Source organism: Lissotriton helveticus, chromosome 6 (assembly GCF_964261635.1).
Source record: "Lissotriton helveticus chromosome 6, aLisHel1.1, whole genome shotgun sequence".
NCBI classification, from domain to species: Eukaryota; Metazoa; Chordata; class Amphibia; order Caudata; family Salamandridae; genus Lissotriton; species Lissotriton helveticus.
In genome coordinates, this window is record NC_136067.1 from 1,924,795,118 (window position 1) to 1,924,821,971 (window position 26,854).

General features: G+C 43.8%; 1 protein-coding gene across 19 annotated transcripts in view; it reads right to left on the minus strand.

The window, feature by feature from the left end:
* The window catches only part of HMBOX1 (homeobox containing 1), a 480,822-nt gene that overhangs the window by 55,505 nt on the left and 398,463 nt on the right, over window positions 1-26,854 (minus strand). For 18 of the 19 annotated variants that reach the window (XM_078649894.1, XM_078649892.1, XM_078649900.1 and 15 more), the window contains 2 exons: window positions 26,319-26,401; window positions 6,800-6,895 (listed from right to left, as the gene is read on the minus strand). In XM_078649894.1, coding sequence (XP_078506020.1) covers window positions 6,800-6,895; window positions 26,319-26,401 — 179 coding nt within the window. Of the gene's footprint in view, window positions 1-272; window positions 429-6,799; window positions 6,896-26,318; window positions 26,402-26,854 lie in introns of all 19 variants that reach the window. The other variant, XM_078649881.1, reaches the window with a different exon arrangement.

Genomic DNA, 26,854 nt, shown 5'->3' on the forward strand with positions numbered 1-26,854 from the left:
CTAACATGCAACAGCCTGGTAACCATATTATTTAGATCTCAAGTAGGATTTCGGAGAAGTTACCTGGTGCTGGGCTCAGGAAAGGCACATGGAGAAAGTTATACATATTTTGAAGCATGCTACTACCTGCGATGGCATCCTGGTGCTGTAGTGGGAGTAAGTGTTAAGTCTGCCTAGGTTAAGTAGGAGAGGAGGCTAGTTGAACACCCAGCTCTTATAAGTTATGTTAAATGCAGAGACTTCGGCATCTGAATGTACTCACTAGTACTAACCAGTTGACTTCTGTACAATTCTCTGGGTGCTTGTAGGCGTTTCAACACCAAAGGAGTGAGAAAACGGCTTTCTTTCATCAAGTTCTTGGTTCATCAACAGCCTTAGTCCATCTTCGTAGCCAGCTAACTCTGGAACAAAACCTGGGGGTTCATGGGCTTTGGAGCCCAAGCAGTGAGAAGTGAAAAAGGGCTCTCTACTACACAATTCTAAGTAGAGCAAGAGAAGCAACCCATCGTACCCACCAATTGGAGCTAGCACGATACAAGATCTGAGAAGAAGTACTGCGACTTAACCACAGATACATAATTACTACATTGGGGTCAATGTTACAGAGTTGTGATAGGGTTAAAGCAACCTTTTGTCTATGAATTAATCATATATATTCACTGAAATAATATTTCTGAATTCCTTTTAACATAGTGGAGGGGTGTTCTATAGGCTGGAAGTGTTGGACAAGGGGATGCGGAGTTCAAAAGAGAATCTAGATGAGGTTTCAGCTAAACCACTTGAACGATCAACCCCGAAACCAAAAAAAAAAGACAGGTTGCTGGATTCTGTGTTGACTGATTGGCTGCCCGTAAGTGAAGACACTTCAGCAGACATTTCAAGGCTTACCAACTTGGGAACATGTTTGCAGATGTGTCACATGGGGCTGAAGTAACTAGAGATCAAGAAAACACTTTCCCAACTGACTAACCATCTCATACAGAACATGTTGCTCTAACAGACTCGGCTATAAATATATATCAATGGTCTTGAAAAGGTAACAGGTGCAACATTCTTGTTGAATTGTAACCATTAAAGGTAAATGGACAACTTGCACTTAAGGAATTCCAATCCTATGCATGTCAAACAATGAGTACAAAAACAATCAAATGGTTCAATGTGAAATTAAATACCCCATTACCAAAAAACATTTCCATAATAAATCTGTGGATTAATATGGCAACCACTTGTCCTTTTATTCCCCCTTCGGGCATTTGTGAGCTCACTGACCCCCCAATATACTTTTGTAGATCACATATGGTCAATTCCCCTCCCCAGAATTCATAGCCATGGTTTTCTTAGTAAACTATTTCCAGATTATGGTTTTGTTACTTATGGAGTAGAGATTTTCACACAATGCCCATTCACAATGTCTACTCTGAATAACCAAGCAGTCACTCGATTGTGACTTATCTTAACAAGCATTTGCAATGCAATAGGTCTCGCATTAGGAAAGTTTGAGCCATTGGTATTGTGAATTACATTTTTTTTATTTATGTGTTGGTTGTGAAAATAGCTATAGTAATAGCTAAAGTAATAGCTTTGTCATTTACAATGCCAATAGTTTTAACTTTCACAAATGTGACACCTATAGCATTTGTAATGCAATATGTGTTGTACTTTCACGAAAATCCAAGAACAGAAGTGAAATATTAACATTTTTTTGTGACATTTATAAGACAGACGTCATTGTCGAGTACTTTACGCTGGTGTTTGGATTCCTGTAAATCCCCAGTGTTGCAGGGTGCTTAAGAATTTTGTGATCACAGTGGTACTGTATTCCGGGCTGGGGGGAGGGGAGGAGAGAGAGAGAGAGAGAGAGAGAGAGGGAAGGGAGGGGAGGAGAGAGAGAGAGAGAGAGAGAGAGACACAGGGGAGGAGAGAGAGAGAGAGGGGAGGAGAGAGAGAGAGAGAGAGAGAGAGGGAGACAGGGGAGAAGAGAGAGAGAGAGAGAGAGAGAGAGAGAGAAAAGGTGGGGAAGAGAGAGAGAGAGAGAGAGAGAGAGAGGGGAGGAGGGAGAGAGAGAGAGAGAGAGAGGAGAGAGAGAGAGAGAGAGAGAGAGAGAGAGAGAGAGAGAGAGAGAGAGAGAGAGAGAGAGAGAGAGAGAGAGAGAGAGAGAGAGAGAGAGAGAGAGCGAGCGAGCGAGCTTGGGCTATAGTATGCGGCAGCGTTGGGTATAAAAAATAAAAATATAAAAAAGAGGCCAGATTATGTGGTAACAAATGTATAAAAATCACAAAGTTGTATAAAACAATTATCAGTTATTGTATGGAAAGGCGAGGTGGGATGGCGCGACTTGAAAGCAGTAAACCTGTTGGAAACCAATGAAGAAGAGGTTAATTGGGGCTAGACGGGCCCACGGTGCTACCAGGGACGTACCAATATGCTGGCTTTACTGCAAAGGTCCTTGGTAGGTCTGTGCGGGCCATTCACAATGTTGAAAACCTGCTGCACACACTTGTAGAAAAGGACTGCGAACGCTTCAACACACACCATTCAGCAAGTGAAATGTGACGAGGGGGAGGAAACGATACGAACTGACTCACCCGAGCTAGTTCAGTCAGACCAATTATAGTTAATTATGCGGTCAAAGCGCCAGACAGGCGAGCGGCGTAACATGAAGTGCAATCTTGAAATTACAGGAGCGTGAAGGGAAGTGCTACATAGGCAGCATTTTATTTTAATGTCAAAACGTCACCATCCGTAAACATTAAGTGGAACAGCAGCTGTCTAAGAACGACTTTATTCTGTGACAGACAGCTGTGCCCACAAATGAACAGTGAGGCATTAACCGCCCTATTTCAAGTCAGTCGAATATAGGTGCAGGAATGAAGGTGTCTCTTTTCAGTCGTCATCTGCATGACGTCACGAGCTGTCAGCAAAACCAAGCGCTGCTGAGTTTCGGAGCAGAGGCAGAGGGTCCGAAGCGCTAGAAGCGGGTCCGAGGCGCTAGAAGCGCAGAGACACCGGGAACTTCCTGAGACAAGCATTGTGCACCCCGAGGTGTGTACATTTCCATGCATAACCTGTTCTTCAAAAGGGACCTCAAAGTTCTCCTCCTCCAGAGACACCTCCAAAAGTAATTCACGTCCTCTTGCTATTGTGAGGAAGACTTCCCACTACTGATAATTTCTACTTTCCATGACCATGGAAGTGCCTTCCCAGTGTATGCCTGTGATTGGAGGGTCTGCCTTTTTGCAGTATTTTCCATGTACTGGTGTTCGGTGCCCTTTTGTAACATGCACACACCACTCTGCCCTTGCAACACACGGCTGCTACCTCTTACATGTCTTTACCTTTGATACTTGCACAAGTGCCACCTTGCTCATGTAACGCTTGTTCCTGAGCCTGAGTGTCTAGCACTTATTGCAGGACTATACCTCTAATCATACTCTGTTTTCTCTTATAACTGCACACTTGTCACTTTCATTTCCTCTTGTGCACTTTTGACTACCTCATGTATTTTGGTTGCTCACAATTGTCACTATTACCTTATGTAAGTAACGTATGTTTTTGCAACCTGTTCTTTTGTAATGTTTCTCATTATGTTTCATTTCTGTTCCTGTTGTGAAGCCTCCGACGCCTTCGGGTAAAGTCCGCGCTATATAAAAATGCATAAATATATGAATAAATAAATACCGCCTTCGGGTAAAGTCCGCGCTATATAAAAATGCATAAATAACTAAATAAATAAATACCGCAAATCCAACATCCTCGTCACTCTGCCGGCCTGCGACCAGGAAGTCAGGCAGGCCGGCGCGACAACCGGAAACAGGAAGTAGGAGGGCGGGAGCCTACCCCGCCTCCCACGGAAGAGCCGCGATTGGAGCCGTGTTGGGAGCACCGGAGCAGGCAGGAGCCTACCCTGCGCCCCGGTGCCAAAGGAGGGAAGAAGAGTCCTGCTGCCGCCTTGCAGCTGAGGAGAGGAAGCCGGTGAGTGCGTTGCTGAGCTGCGGGCGGGCGGGCGAAGGGGCGGGGAAGCGTGTGTGTGCGCGCGCGCGGGGGCGGCCTGTGTATGTGTGTGTGTGCGTGTGTGTGTGTATGTGTCTTGGAGTGCGTGTGTGTGACTGTGGGGGAGGGGGTGTGTGTGTGTGAGCGAGTGTCTGACAAAAACGAACGAAAGCATTCAGTCTACAAAAACGAAAGAATTCAATTAAAGCGATCGCGCTCGAGAAAACGAAACTGACATCACGCTTACACAGCCAAAGCGCGTGCACGCAGTCAAATCCAGGAGAAGGAAAGCTCGTACACCTTCTCGTCCGTCCTTCCCTCGAGACAGATAACTATAAGTCTCCAACCTGGACGCTTCCTTCGGAAGCTATTCCAGGCGAGACCTAAAAATAAACTTAAAGTTAATTCCTTCTCGTTTTGCAGACTCCACACAACAATCCTGCTTTCCCTGTGTATGCTCCTCTGATGCCGAGGGAGGACAGAGGAATCTATGAAGAACATTCTGAAGTGAATCGCTATATAAGCTGTACAAGCAGAGGTTTTTTTTTTTTTTGCAGAGTTTTATATAGCGCGAACTAGACCCGAACCGAATCAGGTATCAGAGCGCTTTACATATTTTCCAGTTACATTACATGAGGACACACTTTCATTTTAGGCACGGGGAGATTAAGTGATTTGCCCAGAATCACAGTCATTCATCTGTCCAACAGACAGATGAATGACTCCGTCTCCAACTCTGTATCTCAAGAACACAGTGCAAAGAGATGAATGAAATGGATTAAGGACTAACCCATCTCCTGATTACTAATGGCAACCAAAGACAAAAGAATATGTGATATCATCCCCAAGAATAGCAAGATGTTACCGCTCCCTGACAAGCAATGTATTGTGTTTCCTGGGCAGTGGACGTGCTCAGTTACCAGAGGCTGTCAGATTTCTGGGCATTCCAGTCCTGCCAGAGTGACTCAGAAACAGAGTGCTGAGTATAGCAGAGTAGAAAAGATTTAGCATGCAACTATTTAGAATTTTCGTTGTAAGCAATGTACAAGTATGCCTATTTACAGCTCCCCCGAATATGTGTTTGAAGGTTAATCAGGTAAGTATGCATATTAGTGAAGCATAGATGGCAACTCTACCTATAAAACAACAGAGAGCTAACTGCCTGATGGCGGTTTACCGTGGGCAGTACAATAAAAGATCAGGGCTAAGGGGAGCAGAAATATATCAACAAGGACTGAGGTTACAATGAGCAGAGTAAGGCTGACAGGGAGGGCTGGGCAGCGAGTAGAGCTGCAGGGGGCAGGGACATGAGGTGACAAGGGATGAAGAGTGGGAAATCTTCAGATATGATCGCCATCAAGTGCTAATAAAACTGCTATGTTTGTTTTGTTAAATTAAACCTTTCATCGCCAGTTCTCCATATCACTCCTAGGGACGCCTCAAAAGGAGCAGCAACCCTAGCTAAAAGGTAAAGACACTCTACCATTCGGAAAAAGTTCATCAGGATTTACCCTCAGTACCACACCAAGCGCACACCTGAGTGCACCATGTGTCCAGGTGGCTGCAGTCAACCGCTTTGCCTGAGAAACTGGGATTTCCATACTGCAGTTGTTCATTTATGGAACTATGGGCCAGGTGTATCAAGGGTTTTCCCGTTCGCAAGCGGGCCGATTCGCAGAAGGGAAAAAGCCTTATGGGATGTATCACCCCAAAAGGCCTGCACAAAATAAGGAATCGCTAAATTTGCGATTCCCTATTTTGCAAATGCATTTAAGGAATCACAATTTGCGATTCTTTAAATGAAATGCAGGAAACAAACAATATTTGCGACCTGGCTTTAACCCCTTGGCTGCGGGGGTTATTCCCCCGCTGTGCTGGGGGGTGCGCATAGCACCCCGGTGCTGATGAGGAGCTCAGCTCGTCATCAGCCACGGTGCTCATGTGCTGATGACGAGCTGAGCTCGTTACGGCCACACCCGTTTCCTTGGAACGCTCAGCACAGCGGGGGAATTATCCCAGCGTGTGAGCGTTCTAACGGCCATGACGAGCTCAGCTCGTCATCAGCACACGAGCACCGTGGCTGATGACGAGCTGAGCTAGTCATCAGCATGGGAGGGGTTAAAGAATCGCAAATGACCACCAACTTCAAGTTGGTAGTAATATGCGAATTCCATGAAAAACGTAAATTTTTCAAGGTGCCATGTGGCATACATACATACCCTTAGGGCATGTATGTGCGCCACATGTGCACACATGCATATTTGTGAATTTGGTACCCTTGAAATTGCATGTGCAATTTGCAAGTACCTATTGGGTACTTCCAAATTGCGCATGCAATTCCCATTCATTCATATGGCCTTAAGGCTCATATGAATGAATGGGACGTCATTTCTTATTTGCAATTCGCAATTTGTGACTCGCAAATAAGGAATATGTAGAAATTGCACATTTTTCAGCGAAACCTACATACATTGCATTTTGCGATTCTGTAATAGCGAATAAAGTAAAATTCGCTATTACAGAATCGCAAAAGCAATTCTTGATGCATCTGGCCCTATATCTCTCTATATCTCATCAAACACACTATTAGCCATTATTCAAAAATCCCCACAATGCCTTGTTTCAGAAACAGATATGCATGAGCAAGCTACATTGAACTTGGGGCACTATACAAAAAACAAAGACTCCATTTGCTCGGGTTAGCCTCATTGTTCAACCTGTTCCCTCTTCCCCTCTGGGTGTGTATGCTTCTGACGCAAGCTACTCCATATATCAGAGACACATGATGTTACACGCTCCAATACATTACCAATATTAGCTCTCCTTTTGATCTCCTTTCTTCTGTTGGCGAACCAGTTATAAACTTTAAGAGAAGTGACGCGCTCGAGGTCGGAGAGTTTCTTTCCTGCAAGAGAAAACACAGCGTATGAGAGGGAATCCTCACAAGACCAACACAGACTGCTCATTCTTTTACTACCTGGTTACGCGTGGATCTGGCACAACAGGGGTGTAGGAGGCGATGTCTGTTGATGAAGGGAAGTGCTGGAGATAGGAACTGAGCTTAATCCAACCACCGGGGCATCAGTGTCATTTACAGGATTAAATTACATTTACCTTCTAATTAAGGGTCTCCCAAATGTCACCATGGGTAGACCTCAAAGCGAGACACTGTTGAAGGTATGTGCAGGCCTTTTTCATATCTCTCTCTATTTGTTTTTAATAGTCATCAAATTCCATTTTTCCCCAGCTCCATCCTCAAGAATAGGTGGCCTTTCGCTTTTCACACAAGCTCTACAAAGCATAGTCATATCTAGGAACCTAAATCTATAGATTAGTGTTGTAATAAAACGTAAGTATTGAAGACCAGGTTGCAGCCTTGTATGTTGAAAGCAGGGAACTAGACTAGGTGAAGGCTCTAGCAGCCGCTTGGATACTGGAGATGGAGCTGTAGGCCACCAGGGTGGGAAACGAGACTGGAGATCCCCCCTTGAGATGGAGTTCACTCCCATGCCCTAACCTTACACCGCTGGATAAACTCCCATCGAGTCCAACCCAACAAATTACAAACACCACATTATATATCTAGGATTAACCAGGCAAATAGGCTGTTTGAAAACACAGCTTCAATCAGAAACAGAGGCCTCAGCACCTGGAATGAGATGGTTGGCATTGGGAAGAGTAGACAAGCTGGAGGCTTTAATCTTGCATAATGACGTGCATAGCATCACTGTGCTGCAAAAATGCACTTTGTATAGGGAGTTCTCCTAGTTTCACCAGTACCAAAAATGCTCTTCACTACAAGAAAGAAGAAGACCAGTGAAGCTACAAGGTAAGGAGCAAGGCGGCCATTCTGGCTGCCAGTACAGAGCTGTCAGGAAAATGGCAAAACTGAAAAAAGAAAGCTCTAAGCAGTGTTTAATTTGTAAAAATAAATAACCAAACAAAATAATAAATACAGGGGCCTAAAGCTTTTCTTAGGAGTCCGCCGCCAGTGCTGTCCCGAATACAAGGGTTGCATAGTCGTGACTGCACCCTACACTTCCTTTCTCTGTACCTCACTCTTGCAGGTTCTTTTTTAGGTCGAGTCTACTAGACAGCACACGTGCTGTCTGTTGCTCGGAGCATTGTGGCTTACCATGAAGAAAGAGCTGCTCGGAGTCCACCCACTGCTTACCATTGGTTGGCTCCCTTTCTACAGATAACCCCGGATTGGTGATGTGCCGGGGGAACAACATACATGCAACAGTCTAGCAAACAGCAGAGCTGTTGCTCAAAACAAGGAAGCCACCTGAACTTGTGCAACCAGACAATGAGGGTCATAGACTACTCAAGATCATGTATTGGGGTAAGGGTTTGCAGCTCAGAACCCCAACTTTTAATGAACAAATCTCTACCCTGAAACCACAAACTCATTCTCCGGATACTGATCTGACACTGTTCTCCAACCAGGGCTTGCACGCTGTCTGAGTACTGGTTTATAATTCACTGTCCTAATACTGACTTACAACGAACATTGTCAGCGTTTATGTTTCTTGCTTATCTATTTTCTACTTATTGAACTAATCTGTAAAGCTCTCTGATACCCTTCTAGGGCCAAGTTCGCGCTATATAAAACTTTAAAAATAAAAAAAATAAAACATACTACAGACAATGTTATTCCCGTGGCACTGTAAAGAGTCTCCATGCACACCATCATGAATATCTGAGGAAGCAAGGTCACAATGGCTCTTTTGCACATCAAGGCAATACTTTGATAGTGATGTATTTTGCACTGCAATCAGCCACCTACTCTGCTCTGTTCTTATGTAGCCTTGTCAGATTGTTGGTGGCTGCTTCCTTATGGGCCGCAAGATCACCCATCAAAAACCACATTCCTGAATGAGGACTTACTACACTACATGCTATCCTTTTGACAGCAGCTTGATATTTTGTCCTGTGGCAGCTGTTGCCATAAGGATTACATATTCACTCTCTCAGAAGCACTATCACTGGAGTCAAACATCCAGAGTAGCACTTGCGTTGCTAACAAACTGACGCCATCTTTAAGAGGTGAGGAGCTCAAGGGTGGAATTAGGGAGAGCCCAATACCGAGGTGGAAGACATCAGAGAGGGTGGTGGGGGTTCCATTGTTCGCTGGGGAACAAATAATCCTTTTAAAGGCCAAAACAAGTGATAATGCATATTTCAGAGGATGTCATTGTCCCAAAATACATGGAAATTAAAAGGATTGTGCAAGGGGTTAAAACACAGAGTATTTGTAACTTAAAAAGAGAGACGCAAAGTCAAATCATTTATTCTTCTCAATGGTTACAGATTTATTTATTTAAGAGGTTTCAAGTATTCAGTCATAAGCCAATTTAGAGTGCTAGAATAACCTAGGTCCTGCAACTTGTCACTGTTAATAAATCCCAAAGGAATTGTACAGGGATCAAACTGCTCAGGGTGGCTTTTGGGAGTCTGCATATCATGACGCTTCGGTCAGCCATCTCTCAGTTTGCATTGACAAGTTGAAATGATCCATGGGCAATAGCAAAGAAGAGCAAGTAAGTGATAATTAAAATGAATTGTAAGCGGAAGAAAATAGGCACCTAAAGCAACAATGATACCAAGAAAAATAATCATGAACGTATTACCAGACTGGATTGCTGGGTCACAGCAGAGGTCACAGGTTCTGTTTAAAATAATTACAGAAGGCAATGTGGAGGGTAAACAGCATCACATTGGACCCTTACCCAATACGCTGGGGGACACGACAGGGATGTCCATCGTCCCCACTACTGTTTGCTCTTTACGAGGCACCGGTGGCGCAAAGAGGCTGGGATGACCCATGCATATCTGGAGTTCGCTTTGGTGGAGACATGCACACAATCAGCCTGCACACTGATGATGTCTTGGTCAATCTGGATGACCCCGCACACTCCCTGCAAGCCTAATTGGAAGAATTACAGTTCTTCGGGAGAGAGTCCAGGTTTAAAATGAACCTACAGAAGTCTCAGGCAATCAACCTCTCGGTCTCACAAGCCCTTCTATCACAACTGACTACTCATTACCCGCTGATGTGGGCCGAAACTTCCATCTCTTACTTAGGCATACAAATAGCCACTTCACTTACTGAAACAGTTGCGCTCAACTACCGGACACTACTCCGCTAGGTCAAAATGGACCTCTCTCAATGGAAACACTACGTTTCTCTCGGCTGGGCCACAACACGTCCTTGAAGATGGCTATGCTCCCCAAGACTTTAGATCTGTTTCAAGCACTCCTGCCTTCCCTCCCCCACAGGGCAAACTCAAAACCCTACAGGCGGAACATCTGCCATTTGTGTGGAGCAAAGTATAAATAAGGGGGTTTACCCAAACAGAGTCACTGGGACCTGGGTTCGAATAGTACTAGGAGGAAGGGGTCCCAGTGTAAACAACAATTACTACACAATAATCAAAACCTGACACATATAGAACAGTCAATGTATCCACATTGTTTTATTATCAATGGGATAAAGTATATTGAATATACAACACAAATTCATGAAAGATAATAGTTGCTAAGTGCCCAGTGGAGCAGGATGGGGGTGAAGATATTGTGAGGATGTGAGAATAAGGAAAGTAAGTGACATTAAAATCAGTTAATTGGCAATATTCTCTTGCCTAATTTGAATGCAAAAACAAGAAAACCAAAATTTCAGGCGTTTCAACAAAAAGACATACTTCCAATGGTACAATATATGTAACAATTATGGCATGAAGTTGTCACAAAATGGAATGGTTGTCGACGTTTCGACCCTCAATTATGCGCAGGGATAAGTGGTGCCCTTGCTGTGGGGTCTTCTTCAGGACAGTCGGGGGTTTGGTGGGGGGGCAGGCAACCTAATGAAAATATTTAAGAAGCTAAATTAGACACGGAATTGAAGTCCATATAACACAGGGGTATATACATTATAGACTTATGAAAGGACAGAATACCCATGGTCCAACTCCACACGGAACAGTAGATGGTGCCAGAAGGGTAATTATCGACTATCTGAAAGTACTCAGAACCTCCGCTAAGAGAGAGAGGGGGGGTTTGGACGGGTAAATACCTGTAAGTCCAGTGTGACGTCGTGATCACTCGTGGCGTCACAAGGGGTTTACATCACGATTACGTGTCTGTAGAGGAACACGTGGCATTAGTATCAAAACACTAAAAAGAGTGGCTTAGTGTCGTGGTTCAGCCAACACGGGGGTAAAAGAAAGTTGAAATAACTGCTTACCGACTGACTGGAAGTCGTAAACAAATTGACGATGTTGGTTAAATTATGTTGCACCTGAAAAAATGAAGGCGCAGTCATTAGGCGGATCGTGAAAGAACCATCGGTCGCTGTGAGCATTCCAAATGTGCAATATTGCTGAACACTAAGGTGAAATTGATGCAAAGCATTCGGGGTTAAAACCACTCACCATAGGTAGCGTGGTTCAGGGTTGGTGCTGTTAACGAGACCGCGGGATTGAAAAACCTCCGTGGTGTCTCTGGAAGAAAATACATGCACACGTTTTAGAGTTGTGCCATTGACATGGGAAAGCCGGTACTCTAATGTGGAAAAAGGGAAAAGGAACTTACTTGAGCCGAATCAATCGGAGCTACAGAACGCCGTCAGACCGAGCCCTAGGTGAATTTCCTGATAGTGATGTAACCATGGTTACAAGGTCATGGGGCGATAGGATAGAACTCGAAGACAGACTGAAGTCTTCGTGCTGGAGATATGACTGATCATTGCAAAGAAAGCGTAAATAGTTCAAGAGGGCCATAAAATAGTATATATAGAAAATAATGCGATTAGTATATTGCCTGGGTGACAAGGACAAACGAAAGGAAATACGACCAGGGTATAATCACATAGAACCGTCTTGGATCAAGGGCTGACAGTTCCATTAATAAAGGCTCACTTGAAAAAGTGCAGTTGCCACCCTTCTGGAAGCAGTGCAATTGTTGTGATGACTGCACAACGGAAATTAAGAATTGAAGAAATTGCGGCCAGGGCATAAGGAGATACGTAGACCAGTTCTATACATAAAAATCAATGCAATTATCACCCTCTGGCATCTGAAACCCAGGGACATGGAGTCATAAGCATCCCATTATGCGTGACCCTCCCTGTGCCAAATTCCAACATAGATGTATTGTTACCGTAGTTGAAAATATCAATCAGTTAGAACCTTAACAGCCTTTAGAGCATTGAAAAAATGGCGTACCTACCATACATGGGGGTATAAGCCACAGCATTCCTTCAAACAATGTTACACTGTACCAGGCATATTTCAACATTGGAGGAAATGGCGTACTTCCCAAACATGGGTGTAAGGCCATGTCAATGATAGTAACAATGTCTAATCAATATCTCAGATGGGAGCAACTTAGCTGAATGTATGACAGTGGCTCAATTGGAGTCTCCTATAATAAACATTACACTTTGAAGAGCCTCACGGTAATATGGCCAGTTGGGAAAATGAACTATCATGCTCATTGAGACCATTGTCAATCGAATCAAAGAAATACATCCATTTTAACTCCCGTGTATTAAGAATCCCTGATATGCCTCCACCCCGAGGGCCTAGAGTAGCCTTTTCAATTACCACCCATTTCAGACTATCTGGGGAGTGTGATAGTGCCTTGAAGTGGTCCACTAGTGGGGCGCCCTGTACCTCACATCTGATCCGACTTTTGTGCTGTAGGATCCTGACTTTGGCCTTTTATTGGGTTTGCCCGATGTAGATCTTATTACATGGGCAAATTATCGCATAAATGATGTTCACTGAGTTGCAATTAGTGAAACTCTTCAACTTGATTTTGTGATGATGGTATTGAAATTCTTTGGTTTGAACGGTTGAATCGCAGGCTTTACATTGGCCACATTTGTAATGTCCAGCTCTGGGTGGCAAGTCCCACATAGATGCAATAGTTGGTTGATCAGGTGTCGATAGTAGAGATCATCCCACAAAGTTTTTAATACTCTTGGCCTTCTTGAATGCATGTAAGGGTGTTGCAGATTGATTAACCTCATCTGATACCAAGTGCCAATGATGATTGATGATATGTTTAACCTTATTGCTCTTTGTGTTGAAGGTAGTTACACAAACCATGCATTGTTCATCTTGAGTATCTTTCACTCTAGGTGTAAGCAGTTCGTCTCGAGGATAGAACCAAGCACGTTTGCGTGCCTGCTTGACCAGACGCCTCGGGTACCCCCGTTGGTGAAGTCGGTTGGCCAGATCCTCTGATTCGGAGAAGAAATGTTCTTTGACAGAGCAATTTCTTCGAATCCGTAGAAATTGCCCGAATGGCAAATTGTCACGAAGAGCTCGCGGGTGGTGGCTGTTATAAGAAAGCAGCGAGTTCCTTTCAGCCGGTTTCCGAAATAGTTTGGTAAGCAATATCCCAGATTCCTGATAGATGGTAATATCAAGGAAGTCGATGGTTTGACTGTCAGATTGAATGGTAAATTTTACATTGACCGATTGTTGATTAAGCCAGGTGAAAAAAGAATCCAGATCAACTTGATTTCCATTCCAGATTAGAAGAATGTCATCGATGTACCGCATCCAGAGACCTATCTGGTCTCTGAATGGGTTCACCGAATTGAGGACTGTGTCTTCCTCAAAAGCCGCCATATAGAGGATAGCCACATCCGGGGCGAAGGGAGCCCCCATCGCCACTCCAGATGTCTGTAGGTAAAATGTATTCATAAATATGAAGAAATTCTTAGTCATCGCTATTTGAAGTAAAGCCAAGATAAAATCAGCTGGAACCTGTACAGGGGCAGGTCGTCGTTGCAGACAGCGAGAAATCACCATGAGAGCCTCTTGTTGAGGGATGCAAGTGTACAATGAAACCACGTCACATGTGGCTAATCTTTGTTGATGGGGATCAAAAGGCAAATTTTCGATGATGTTAATGGTATGCATCGTGTCCCTTAGGTAGGATGGAGTGGACTCGGCCAGGGGTTTTAGAAAGAAGTCTATATATTTACCCAATGGCTCGAGGATAGAGCCACATCCCGAGACGATGGGACGCCCAAGGGGGTCCACCATACTTTTATGGATTTTGGGTATAGTGTATATCGTAGCCAAGCGAGGATGTTTTTGATTGAGAAATTGAAATTCATTGTCTGATAGGAAACCTTGTTCGAGGCCGGCCTGGGTTAGTTCCAAGATTTCAAGAGCAATGGCTTTGGTGGGGTCACTTCGCAGTAGTTTGTAGCTCATGTTGTCATTGAGTTGGCGAAGAATTTCCGATTCATAGGTGGAGGAGTCTTGAACCACAATGGCCCCACCCTTGTCCGCAGGCTTAACCACTACTTTGGTGTTTAGCGCTAGTGACTGTTCTATATGTGTCAGGTTTTGATTATTGTGTAGTAATTGTTGTTTACACTGGGACCCCTTCCTCCTAGTACTATTCGAACCCAGGTCCCAGTGACTCTGTTTGGGTAAACCCCCTTATTTATACTTTACTTCGTGCAGACGCTGGTCTGCGAGGTTTCATTGTTCCATTCCATCATTGCCAACACACGATGGTGGAAAGAGAACTTCTTTCCTACTCTGAGGATTATATAGAGAGACTTTTGGACAATCCAGATAACATCTTCCTCTCCACTAACATTCCATCTATCGACTTTACCCTGAAAGATAAGATCTCACGCCTGGAGCGTCTTGAGAAAAAGTTGGTCCGTACCCGTTGGCACGGCCATCTTCTCACTAGATATCTTAAAGAGAACATTATCCCTGTGGGATTACAAATTAAAATAGAACCAGCTATTTTCATTGAAGTGCCAAAGTTTAAAGAAGGGTTCAGCCATATATCAAACAATTGCTCCCGCCATTGGATGGTGTTAGGGGTTGAAACCGCTGCTGAACAAATCCACCTGATCGCAGCTGAGATTAAGACACTCAAAGCCGAGATTGCTGCTGATGCGAATTTTGCCAGTGCCAAGGAAACACTAACCAACTTGGAGGCATCCCTGAAGGATTTTGATTTAACCACTCAGAATCGCAAACTCGAGAAATTAGCCAGGGATTTGCGTTTATACGACAAGAAGAAAACTTACCCATACCTACAAGAAGATTACTTTCGCCAAGACAATCAGGGCCGATTCATCAATAGAGGCCGTGGTTCATATCGCGGCAGACGCAACTTTCAAACCTTTTCAGATTCCTCTTACAGCTCTGAAGGTGATCAACAGCAGGCTGGTCCCAGCAACTTTTACAATTATTCTGACTACGATCACCAACAATATCAGTACAATACTTTTTTAGGACAACGTCAACGTCCATGGAGACCCCCTCGGGGCAGAGGATCCAATTGGCCAAGAAGCCAACAACGTGGCCCTCAACACAATCCGAACAACTGGGATGGAGGACGCGGACAAGCTTCAAAGCAAGTTCAGTTCCAACCCGAGCAACATGGCGAAAGGACGACTCGCAACAAAACTTACAGATGGTAGAGACAATGAATGCATCCAATCCTGTTGTCAACTTATCTCAACATACTTTGAGTAATTACGAATTGAAAATACTCAGTAAAGGACTTTCTTATGTCCCCACGTACAAACCAGATGACTTCATTGAACGCACTGAACTTTTCCGATTCTTCCGCAAGATTCGACTTAAATACTTCTTTCGCAATTCACAATCACAACCCAATCTATCAGTGACTGGACTCAGAACACCCTCGACCTTTGTCCCGTATGCTAATACCATGTCACATAAAATCTTGGCATACGAGGCTGTCGTGTGGAGAGATGTGCAACAACTCCTTCACGCCAATTCCAACACTAGGTACAATACAAGTAAGATCGAGAAGGCTGCACTTCAGTCACTAGCTCTAAACACCAAAGTAGTGGTTAAGCCTGCGGACAAGGGTGGGGCCATTGTGGTTCAAGACTCCTCCACCTATGAATCGGAAATTCTTCGCCAACTCAATGACAACATGAGCTACAAACTACTGCGAAGTGACCCCACCAAAGCCATTGCTCTTGAAATCTTGGAACTAACCCAGGCCGGCCTCGAACAAGGTTTCCTATCAGACAATGAATTTCAATTTCTCAATCAAAAACATCCTCGCTTGGCTACGATATACACTATACCCAAAATCCATAAAAGTATGGTGGACCCCCCTGGGCGTCCCATCGTCTCGGGATGTGGCTCCATCCTCGAGCCATTGGGTAAATATATAGACTTCTTTCTAAAACCCCTGGCCGAGTCCACTCCATCCTACCTAAGGGACACGATGCATACCATTAACATCATCGAAAATTTGCCTTTTGATCCCCATCAACAATGATTAGCCACATGTGACGTGGTTTCATTGTACACTTGCATCCCTCAACAAGAGGCTCTCATGGTGATTTCTCGCTGTCTGCAACGACGACCTGCCCGTGTACAGGTTCCAGCTGATTTTATCTTGGCTTTACTTCAAATAGCGATGACTAAGAATTTCTTCATATTTATGAATACATTTTACCTACAGACTTCTGGAGTGGCGATGGGGGCTCCCTTCGCCCCGGATATGGCTATCCTCTATATGGCGGCTTTTGAGGAAGACACAGTCCTCAATTCGGAGATACCCATTCAGAGACCAGATAGGTCTCTGGATGCGGTACATCGATGACATTCTTCTAATCTGGAATGGAAATCAAGTTGATCTGGATTCTTTTTTCACCTGGCTTAATCAACAATCGGTCAATGTAAAATTTACCATTCAATCTGACAGTCAAACCATCGACTTCCTTGATATTACCATCTATCAGGAATCTGGGATATTGCTTACCAAACTATTTCGGAAACCGGCTGAAAGGAACTCACTGCTTTCTTATAACAGCCACCACCCGCGAGCTCTTCGTGACAATTTGCCATTGGGGCAATTTCTACGGATTCGAAGAAATTGCTCTGTCAAAGAACATTTCTTCTCCGAATCAGAGGATCTGGCCAACCGACTTCACCAACGGGGGTACCCGAGGCGTCTGGTCAAGCAGGCACGCAAACGTGCTTGGTTCTATCCTAGAGACGAACTGCTTACACCTAGAGTGAAAGATACTCAAGATGAACAACGCATGGTTTGTGTAACTACCTTCAACACAAAGAGCAATAAGATTAAACATATCATCAATCATCATTGGCACTTGGTATCAGATGAGGTTAATCAATCTGCAACACCCTTACATGCATTCAAGAAGGCCAAGAGTATTAAAAACTTTGTGGTACGATCTCTACTATCGACACCTGATCAACCAACTATTGCATCTATGTGGGACTTGCCACCCAGAGCTGGACATTACAAATGTGGCCAATGTAAAGCCTGCGATTCAACCGTTCAAACCAAAGAATTTCAATACCATCATCACAAAATCAAGTTGAAGAGTTTCACTAATTGCAACTCAGTGAACATCATTTATGCGATAATTTGCCCATGTAATAAGATCTACATCGGGCAAACCCAACAAAAGGCCAAAGTCAGGATCCTACAGCACAAAAGTCGGATCAGATGTGAGGTACAGGGTGCCCCACTAGTGGACCACTTCAAGGCACTATCACACTCCCCAGATAGTCTGAAATGGGTGGTAATTGAAAAGGCTACTCTAGGCCCTCGGGGTGGAGACATATCAGGGATTCTTAATACACGGGAGTTAAAATGGATGTATTTCTTTGATTCGATTGACAATGGTCTCAATGAGCATGATAGTTCATTTTCCCAACTGGCCATATTACCGTGAGGCTCTTCAAAGTGTAATGTTTATTATAGGAGACTCCAATTGAGCCACTGTCATACATTCAGCTAAGTTGCTCCCATCTGAGATATTGATTAGACATTGTTACTATCATTGACATGGCCTTACACCCATGTTTGGGAAGTACGCCATTTCCTCCAATGTTGAAATATGCCTGGTACAGTGTAACATTGTTTGAAGGAATGCTGTGGCTTATACCCCCATGTATGGTAGGTACGCCATTTTTTCAATGCTCTAAAGGCTGTTAAGGTTCTAACTGATTGATATTTTCAACTACGGTAACAATACATCTATGGTTGGAATTTGGCACAGGGAGGGTCACGCATAATGGGATGCTTATGACTCCATGTCCCTGGGTTTCAGACGCCAGAGGGTGATAATTGCATTGATTTTTATGTATAGAACTGGTCTACGTATCTCCTTATGCCCTGGCCGCAATTTCTTCAATTCTTAATTTCCGTTGTGCAGTCATCACAACAATTGCACTGCTTCCAGAAGGGTGGCAACTGCACTTTTTCAAGTGAGCCTTTATTAATGGAACTGTCAGCCCTTGATCCAAGACGGTTCTATGTGATTATACCCTGGTCGTATTTCCTTTCGTTTGTCCTGGTCACCCAGGCAATATACTAATCGCATTATTTTCTATATATACTATTTTATGGCCCTCTTGAACTATTTACGCTTTCTTTGCAATGATCAGTCATATCTCCAGCATGAAGACTTCAGTCTGTCTTCGAGTTCTATCCTATCGCCCCATGACCTTGTAACCATGGTTACATCACTATCAGGAAATTCACCTAGGGCTCGGTCTGACGGCGTTCTGTAGCTCCGATTGATTCGGCTCAAGTAAGTTCCTTTTCCCTTTTTCCACATTAGAGTACCGGCTTTCCCATGTGAATGGCACAACTCTAAAACGTGTGCATGTATTTTCTTCCAGAGACACCACGGAGGTTTTTCAATCCCGCGGTCTCGTTAACAGCACCAACCCTGAACCACGCTACCTATGGTGAGTGGTTTTAACCCCGAATGATTTGCATCAATTTCACCTTAGTGTTCAGCAATATTGCACATTTGGAATGCTCACAGCGACCGATGGTTCTTTCACGATCCGCCTAATGACTGCGCCTTCATTTTTTCAGGTGCAACATAATTTAACCAACATCGTCAATTTGTTTACGACTTCCAATCAGTCGGTAAGCAGTTATTTCAACTTTCTTTTACCCCCGTGTTGGCTGAACCACGACACTAAGCCACTCTTTTTAGTGTTTTGATACTAATGCCACGTGTTCCTCTACAGACACGTAATCGTGATGCAAACCCCTTGTGACGCCACGAGTGATCACTATGTCACACTGGACTTACAGGTATTTACCCGTCCAAACCCCCCCTCTCTCTCTTAGCGGAGGTTCTGAGTACTTTCAGATAGTCGATAATTACCCTTCTGGCACCATCTACTGTTCCGTGTGGAGTTGGACCATGGGTATTCTATCCTTTCATAAGTCTATAATGTATATACCCCTGTGTTATATGGACTTCAATTCCGTGTCTAATTTAGCTTCTTAAATATTTTCATTAGGTTGCCTGCCCCCCCACCAAACCCCCGACTGTCCTGAAGAAGACCCCACAGCAAGGGCACCACTTATCCCTGCGCATAATTGAGGGTCGAAACGTCGACAACCATTCCATTTTGTGACAACTTCATGCCATAATTGTTACATATATTGTACCATTGGAAGTATGTCTTTTTGTTGAAACGCCTGAAATTTTGGTTTTCTTGTTTTTGCATTCAAATTAGGCAAGAGAATATTGCCAATTAACTGATTTTAATGTCACTTACTTTCCTTATTCTCACATCCTCACAATATCTTCACCCCCATCCTGCTCCACTGGGCACTTAGCAACTATTATCTTTCATGAATTTGTGTTGTATATTCAATATACTTTATCCCATTGATAATAAAACAATGTGGATACATTGACATTTGTGTGGAGCAGCAGGAGCACCAGCATGCACAGGTCCCTAGCTTATCGACCCACGACGGAGGGCGGACTGGGTGTCCCCAACCTGATCCAATATGACCAGGCTGTCCACCACCGCTACATCACAGAATAGCAGCGGAGAGTATTAAAGAGACATTGGTGCTTCATGTACCACGCAATAGCTGGGATAGATATGTATAAGACCCCTTGGGTGCCCTACAGACACAGGGCATGAGGGGGGAATCTACTCCTCCCCAGTCAAGAGGGCCACTATTGCAACATGAGACTCCACTGCAAAGCCGGGAGTATTGGCTACAATCCTGTCCCCTATGACTTCCATCCTGGCAACATAGAATTCACGCAGGGCCTACACCCCACTGCTTTTTCAGCCTGGCAGCAATTCGGGTGCAAATCGATAGGTTATCTCATTGATGAAAGTAGGATAATCCAGTTTGACCACTCAAGTACAGCTTCCGGTCTCCCGGAGGCTAAACACCACAGTTATCTGCAGATCCAATATTGGGTTATGCAACCCATTGTGAGGAATGGTGCGCAGAAAACGCTTACTCCCTCCTTTTGAGAGCGCCCATGAATGAGAAGTTCTCAGCTCAGCTGTGCAGAGAACGCAAAATTGCAGGGAGATATACTACAGAGCACAACCCAGCATGTAACACTTCAAGCACCAAAACATTCACTAAGGTTACCACATACTAGTATCTCACTACCACTAGGCTAATCAAAATTAACCCTACATAAAACGTGACCTGTTGGCGGGCTGCAGAGCACTTGGGAAACTACTACATCCCCTGTGGTCCTGTCACAAACTGACCCGATACTGGGAGGACATATTAGCAGTCATAGATACAAATATGTACACATAATTACCCCACTTTCTGACAAACACGATACTGAGCCTACCTAACCTCCTCATATCAGCCAAGATCTAGACAGGGATGCCAGTAGGGCTAGCATTTAGAGCAGCACTGCAGGCCATTCACACACAGTGGGGCACTTCGTCAGTCCCCACACACATGGTATTGCTACATAGGCTGTGATGGACTTCAGGCATGAAGAAATTCACTAACTGTGGAACACTGCCCAGAGGCATTTCATGAACTATGGAATGCCTTTATATGACTGTTTTCTTAAGAGTTTAACAAACTGATTTGCCCTAAATACCTACGGGTTCGACATCTGATTCCTGGGGACCAGGCCTGTGCCCCGGTACAAGCACTGCCGGAGATGTGAGTATTGCGAAAGGGAAACATCTTTAACCCAGCCACTAACTTTGCAGGGTCTAAGTTATACCGCTATTCTTCATTGGATACATTTGAGTGTGGCAGGGAGGAGGATTGAGGGGACTATCTCTCATTATGTGTTAGTTCTCTTCTTTTTGCCAATGTAATACCGTGTAACAATTCCCGGGATTTCTGGCCCAAATATGATAGGTGCAGCTGGCACTTTGGCTGCTTCTTGTATTACAAACAATAAAACAGATTTGAACCATAAAATAGGTACAGACAAGTGTACTCCAGGAGTCAGAATCGCAGCACAACATGAGTCAATGTGACTTAATGAATGGCCACTCAGACTACTGAACTATTGCAGGACCAGTTAACCTAGGAAGTGACCAGGCTGGAAGCCAGAAAACAGTGAAGCAGAGTCTGGCCCAAATCCGTCCTTGGGAAGGTGGAGGGACATCGGTCATCATCATCGTCAAGGCTTTTATTACAATCACCAGGATCCAAAAAAGTAGACAGCACAAGAGTAAAAACAGGGGTATACACATTTGGGAAATAAATATGTTAAAAACTATTTCATAAAATAGATGTGCAAAGAACAAAAATACAGAAACTCCTAGGAGAATAAATTGCTTCATGCAGGTAGCTTCCCACGCCTGATCCACAGTGCGTACCAGAATCTGGAGAGGCCAACGACCATTGATCTACGAGTGTTAGTGCACAATGTTCTCATCACCTCAAGATAATGGCCCGGACCAGCAAGTCCACACAATTGAAACATAAATTTTTAACTCCGAGATAAATGTGGGCAGAAGAAAAGTAAATGAACAATTGACTCAGGACAGGCTTTGCACGCAGGGCACAGATCATCAAAAGAAGCACTAAAAGCCCACTTAAAACAAAATAGTTTGGTTGGCAAAGACTTATAACGGAACTGTAAGAAAAGTGCGTACCATCGATAAAATAATTTCGTCAATAGTGGACTCAAACAATGGGACAAATTTAAAGATCAGAAAGTCTTTAATCAAACTAGCCGCTGGTTTTGCCAAGTCCTTTGCAAAAGTCTTTTCCGAGTACATTTATTTCAGCTTCACCCTCGAAATATGCACCATACTTTCCGGGTTGGACCTAAAGGTCTCCATCCCCTGTATCCCCAGTAATTCTCGTAAGGAGATGAACCACCTGATCGATGTTGCCTTGGGAAATTTCAGGAAATCCTTCAGAGCCTCCCGATAAGTTTCCCGCTCTTCCACTGTCCATAGCCTAAACCAAAACATTGGCAAGTTACAATTCAGCTTATATTTCAGATGCCTGTGGACAAGGTCCATGTACAGGGGTAACAGAGAGATCGACCAACGATCTTAAAAAATGTTTTTCAACAGTTGTAAGGGGGGGGATTAGTTGCCCGTACCCCATAGCTCCGCACCATAAAGTACTCCCCCCAAGACCTTGGTGTTGTAGATTTCAAGTGCTGGGGCAATTTGACGGGAGACCGTTTTCCTAAGTATTTTGCTGATATGGGCACATTGTTGAATTAATTGTAACTTTGCTTTTTCAGTATGGGCACCTCAGTAGATCGATGAAGTCAGGCGGATGCCTAAGTAGTCAAAGAATTCTACTTGCTCCAACTTATTTGTTGGTTTATTTTTTCCTCTATTAAAAATCATATGCTTGGTTTTTGCCTTATTTAAAATCAGGCCCCTGTCATCACAAAACCTTAAAAAGTCATTCAGGAGTTGTTAGAAACCCTGCGGTGATTCAGAAATTAATAGAGTGTCATCTGCGAACAGTAATGCAGGCACTCTTGTTACACCAATTTTAGGGGCATCACAGCCATCCCTATCTACATAATCAACAACTCCATTAATAAAAAGAGTAAAAAGTGTGGGGGCCAACACACATCCCTGCCTCACTCCACGTTGGGCAGAGAAAGTTTCTGTTACTTGAGTGTTTGCGCCCCACCTAACCTGTGCTGTGTTGGATGAATATAATCTGATTAAAATGTTTAAAAGATTAGCAGGGAGACCCATCTCTTTTAGGACCGTGCAGAGTCTAGCCCAAGGGACAAGATCAAATGCAGTACACAAATCAACAAAGGCCACATATAATTTACCCCCCTTAACGTCTACTTCCTTCCAGTAAATACAAATAAGGCGGAAGGCCTGATCAAGGGTGCTGACTTTTTTACAAAACCCCGCCTGGAAGTCACTAAGGATTTCGGACTCCATCATCCAGTCCTGCATCCTTCCTAGAACCTGTTTGCAAAAAAGATTCTGAAGGGAATCTATGAGGGACATCTGTAATTTTGTCTGGCATCTAGTATTTTAGGAACCTTGAGAAACTGCAACAAGTCCTCCATGTGACAGCACAATTTCCCTATGATTAGGAATAGAAAAAAACTTAGACCTAAACTTAAGAAGACCATAATTGCACAGTTTGAAAAGAACATTGTAGGCCACGAGGGTATTGCAATGTCAGGAACAATGTAAACAACATCAACTTTGCCTAAAGCTTTAATGATACTTTGCTGTAAGCATAAAGATTGTAAAGCAAGACAAATACTTTTAAACGTGGGTTCTTCCCTCACAGACTGGAGATTAAGGTTGTAAAGGGCACACATCTAATGAGAAACATTACACCCCAACTAGTTCTAAGAGCTAGAGAAAGTTCCCAGACAAAAGTGATTTGAATGAGTGGCTTGGCTGCAGCCACTGAGCTCTCAGTAGAGGAAGTGACAGCCAAATGAAATCGCCCTTGAAGAAAAGAGAGTACCAGCTGCAGATCCAAATCATAAGGCAAATCATAAGGCAACACGTAAGTCCTAAAACAGGACTAGAATGGAGTAAAAATTGTCAGATTCAAGGGTGGAGTCTCAAACAACGAAGGCTAGGTTCTAACCCTGGGCGTAGTACTACGCGAATAGCACAGTGCAAAAACGCATAGAATAGCGTAGCGGGCATTTTTTTGCTTGCTCGCGGTCAAGTGGGAGAGGGGTTGGCCTAACGGCTAAGGCGCTCGACCTCGGACCTGGGGAACTCGGTTCGAGTCTCGGTAACGACGCCAAAAACCCCCTGTGATTCTGGGCAAATCACTTAATCTCCCCGTGCCTAAAATGAATGTGTGTCCGTCCTCATGTAACGTAACTGGTGCTATGTAAAGCGCTCTGATAACTGATTCGGTTTGGTTCTAGTTCGCGTTATATAAAACTCTGCAAAAAAAAAAAAAAAGTTGTCAACCGGGAGCGAGCAAAATCAACATCCCAGCGAGACTTTTTCCTCGTTCGCGATCAGTAACATCAAGTTGCCGATCGCGAGCGTGGAAAATAAACCTCCCGGTGAAATTCTCAACGTGGGGAGGTCAGGTTTCTCATTGCGAGTTGGCGCGTATGCTCGCGTCCGCTCGCGATGAGAAACTACCAGTCCACGTTGAGAAAGCGGCCTCTTGAGTATAAATCTACTAGTGCGGCATAAAACGACTGCTTGCACTGTGCAAGATGCTGTTTGCAATGACTGCACAGTGCGGACAAGCATCCGGCACTGTGCAATCAGTGTGAACAGCATTTTCCCTACTGCACTACGCAGTTTGCGTAGCTACGCGTAGTTTGTGTAGTGCGTAGTGTTACTACGCAAACTACGCCCAGGGTTAGGGTCTGCAATAGGCTCTGTCACTGAAAACCCAGTTGTAACCATCGGCGAGCCAAGAAGTGGCTAACTGGACATCTAAGAGGACGAACAAACTACACTCCAGTTGGTTGACTGAGCACAGGATGCTGAGGAGACAGATTAAAAGCAGTAAGAGGTCAAGCTCAGGCCCCAAGGTATTACCATTGAGAGGGAAGGGTCTTGTCCGGGATCAGTCTTCCAGCTGAAAAGTTCTGGGAGCCTGTCTGTCTGGTGAAGTGGACCAACTCATTAAAGTAAAGATGAGGAAGAGTAATTAATGTGTCCTTTAGCGATGACCTTAATTTCGCTCACCAAGTTTTTACTTGTTAGAATTAATCGCCTCCCCCCCATTTGATTCCACCTGAACTAGCCCTGTTCCCCTTATATGTCTCATTATTTAAGTCTCATGTCGTGTTATCCTTTTCTTCTTACTTGCCGGATGGCAGGAAGACTAGAGAGAAAAGCTGATTGAAAAAGTGCTGTTAGAGAGGCAGCAATTCTTGCATGCACCCTCAACACTTTGGCAAGATAAACTACTTACAACTTCTATGTCATTCACCCAAACCTTCGTGAGCAGAGCTATGTTTCACCAAATTAATCTTTTCACTTATGTTACATGTATTTCAGCTGCATCTACTGCATGTAGAGCTTTCATTTGAAAACTTATTTTTGGAAATCTGCCATTGACTTTATTATTCCATGTTAACCAACATTTTTGCAGGAAAGAATGTGGAGACCAGTAGTCTTTAAATTAAAAGTAGCAAACGAACACCCCTGTTCCTGTTTCGGATATCTCATGTATGTGGGTGTGCCAAATAAAAAGATTTGAATGATATATCGACACAAGTCACACGGACTTGTGCCAAAAGAACTATTCAGACCTCTTTGATCTTTTTTAGCACCCAGTTTAGAAATATCTCGCCACATAACCAATATATTTAGTGTTGTTTCATAAGCACTCTGTTTTAGCTACCACTATTTTTTTTACACATGGCTTTGCCCAAGCATCACTAGATAAAATAGGTTAAAACAGCATACGATTTTCGAATATGTTCATCTTTCTCTCTGCATTTAAACATTATAACAGCCAGAAAGGAGATAGGCTTGTTTTATAAAACCTTAAGAATCTTAGATAAAGTATTAGCATGCTTAAATGAGGGTTTTTGACGTTTTAATTGATGAAACTGAGCCTCTCTGAATGACTATGCATCTTTATTACTAAGGGACAAGAGGAAATGTAGTCTGGGCACGGAGAGCAAAGGGCGCCATGCAAACCCAGATAGGGCTGAGAGAAAGTGAAGGAGAGGTGCTAAAGGAGAAAATGGTGCAGAAGCAGGAAGAAAGGAAGACCAGAAATCTAGAGAACGAATGAAAGAGGAATAGAAGCTTAAAAGAGAGAGGGAGAGAAGGGTTCATGGGTGAAGAGGGATAGAGAAAAAGACAAGAGGGTGGAAATATAGAATGAGGGAGGGAGCAAGAAAGAGAAAATGGAAGGGGAAGATAGTCTATAATGGCAATCATAAGCAATTACTTGATAATGTAAAGCAGTAGCAGACCTAATTTAGTTAATGACTGTATACTGGGCTTTAAAAGAAAATATAAATTAAAAACATTGCAAAAAGTACTTCTTTATTTTATTGGTTAAACATGGAACCACTCAGCTACTTGCTTAAATGTAAAACTAGTATTTACCTGGCTTCTGAATGACCGCGTTGCAGGCATTGGCAATTTCCTCTCTTTTTGCCTCATCCGGGTACTGGTTTTCATTGAAATAACTGGAAAAAATATGTTTTCAGAACATCAAACATACATTTCCTCAATTATGACACAAGGAAATAAAATGCATGCAAGTCACAGATGGTGCAATATAGTAAAGTTATCTGAGACTACCGCCTGTCAATAGCATTAGCAAAACACATACTTCCCTTTGTTAACAATATTTCCGATTAATACTCCACCTAGATTCAGAAAAATCTGTCAAAGCTCTCCAGTGTCGAAAGGGATGCTAGCTCTAACCAGATGCTAGAAATGGAGTTGTAGTGATGACACTGGGGCCAATAGCACCCACCTCGACACCTTGACGTCAGTACTACTCACTCGTTTTTAGGTCGCGGCTGGCGTGGGCTGCGCACATGCGCAGTCTCGCTGGCGAGATTTAATGATTTAGTGGGCTTTCAGTAACGGGCTTTAAGCCTCGCCCCTCTTTTCCATTGGCTGGCGTCACCGTG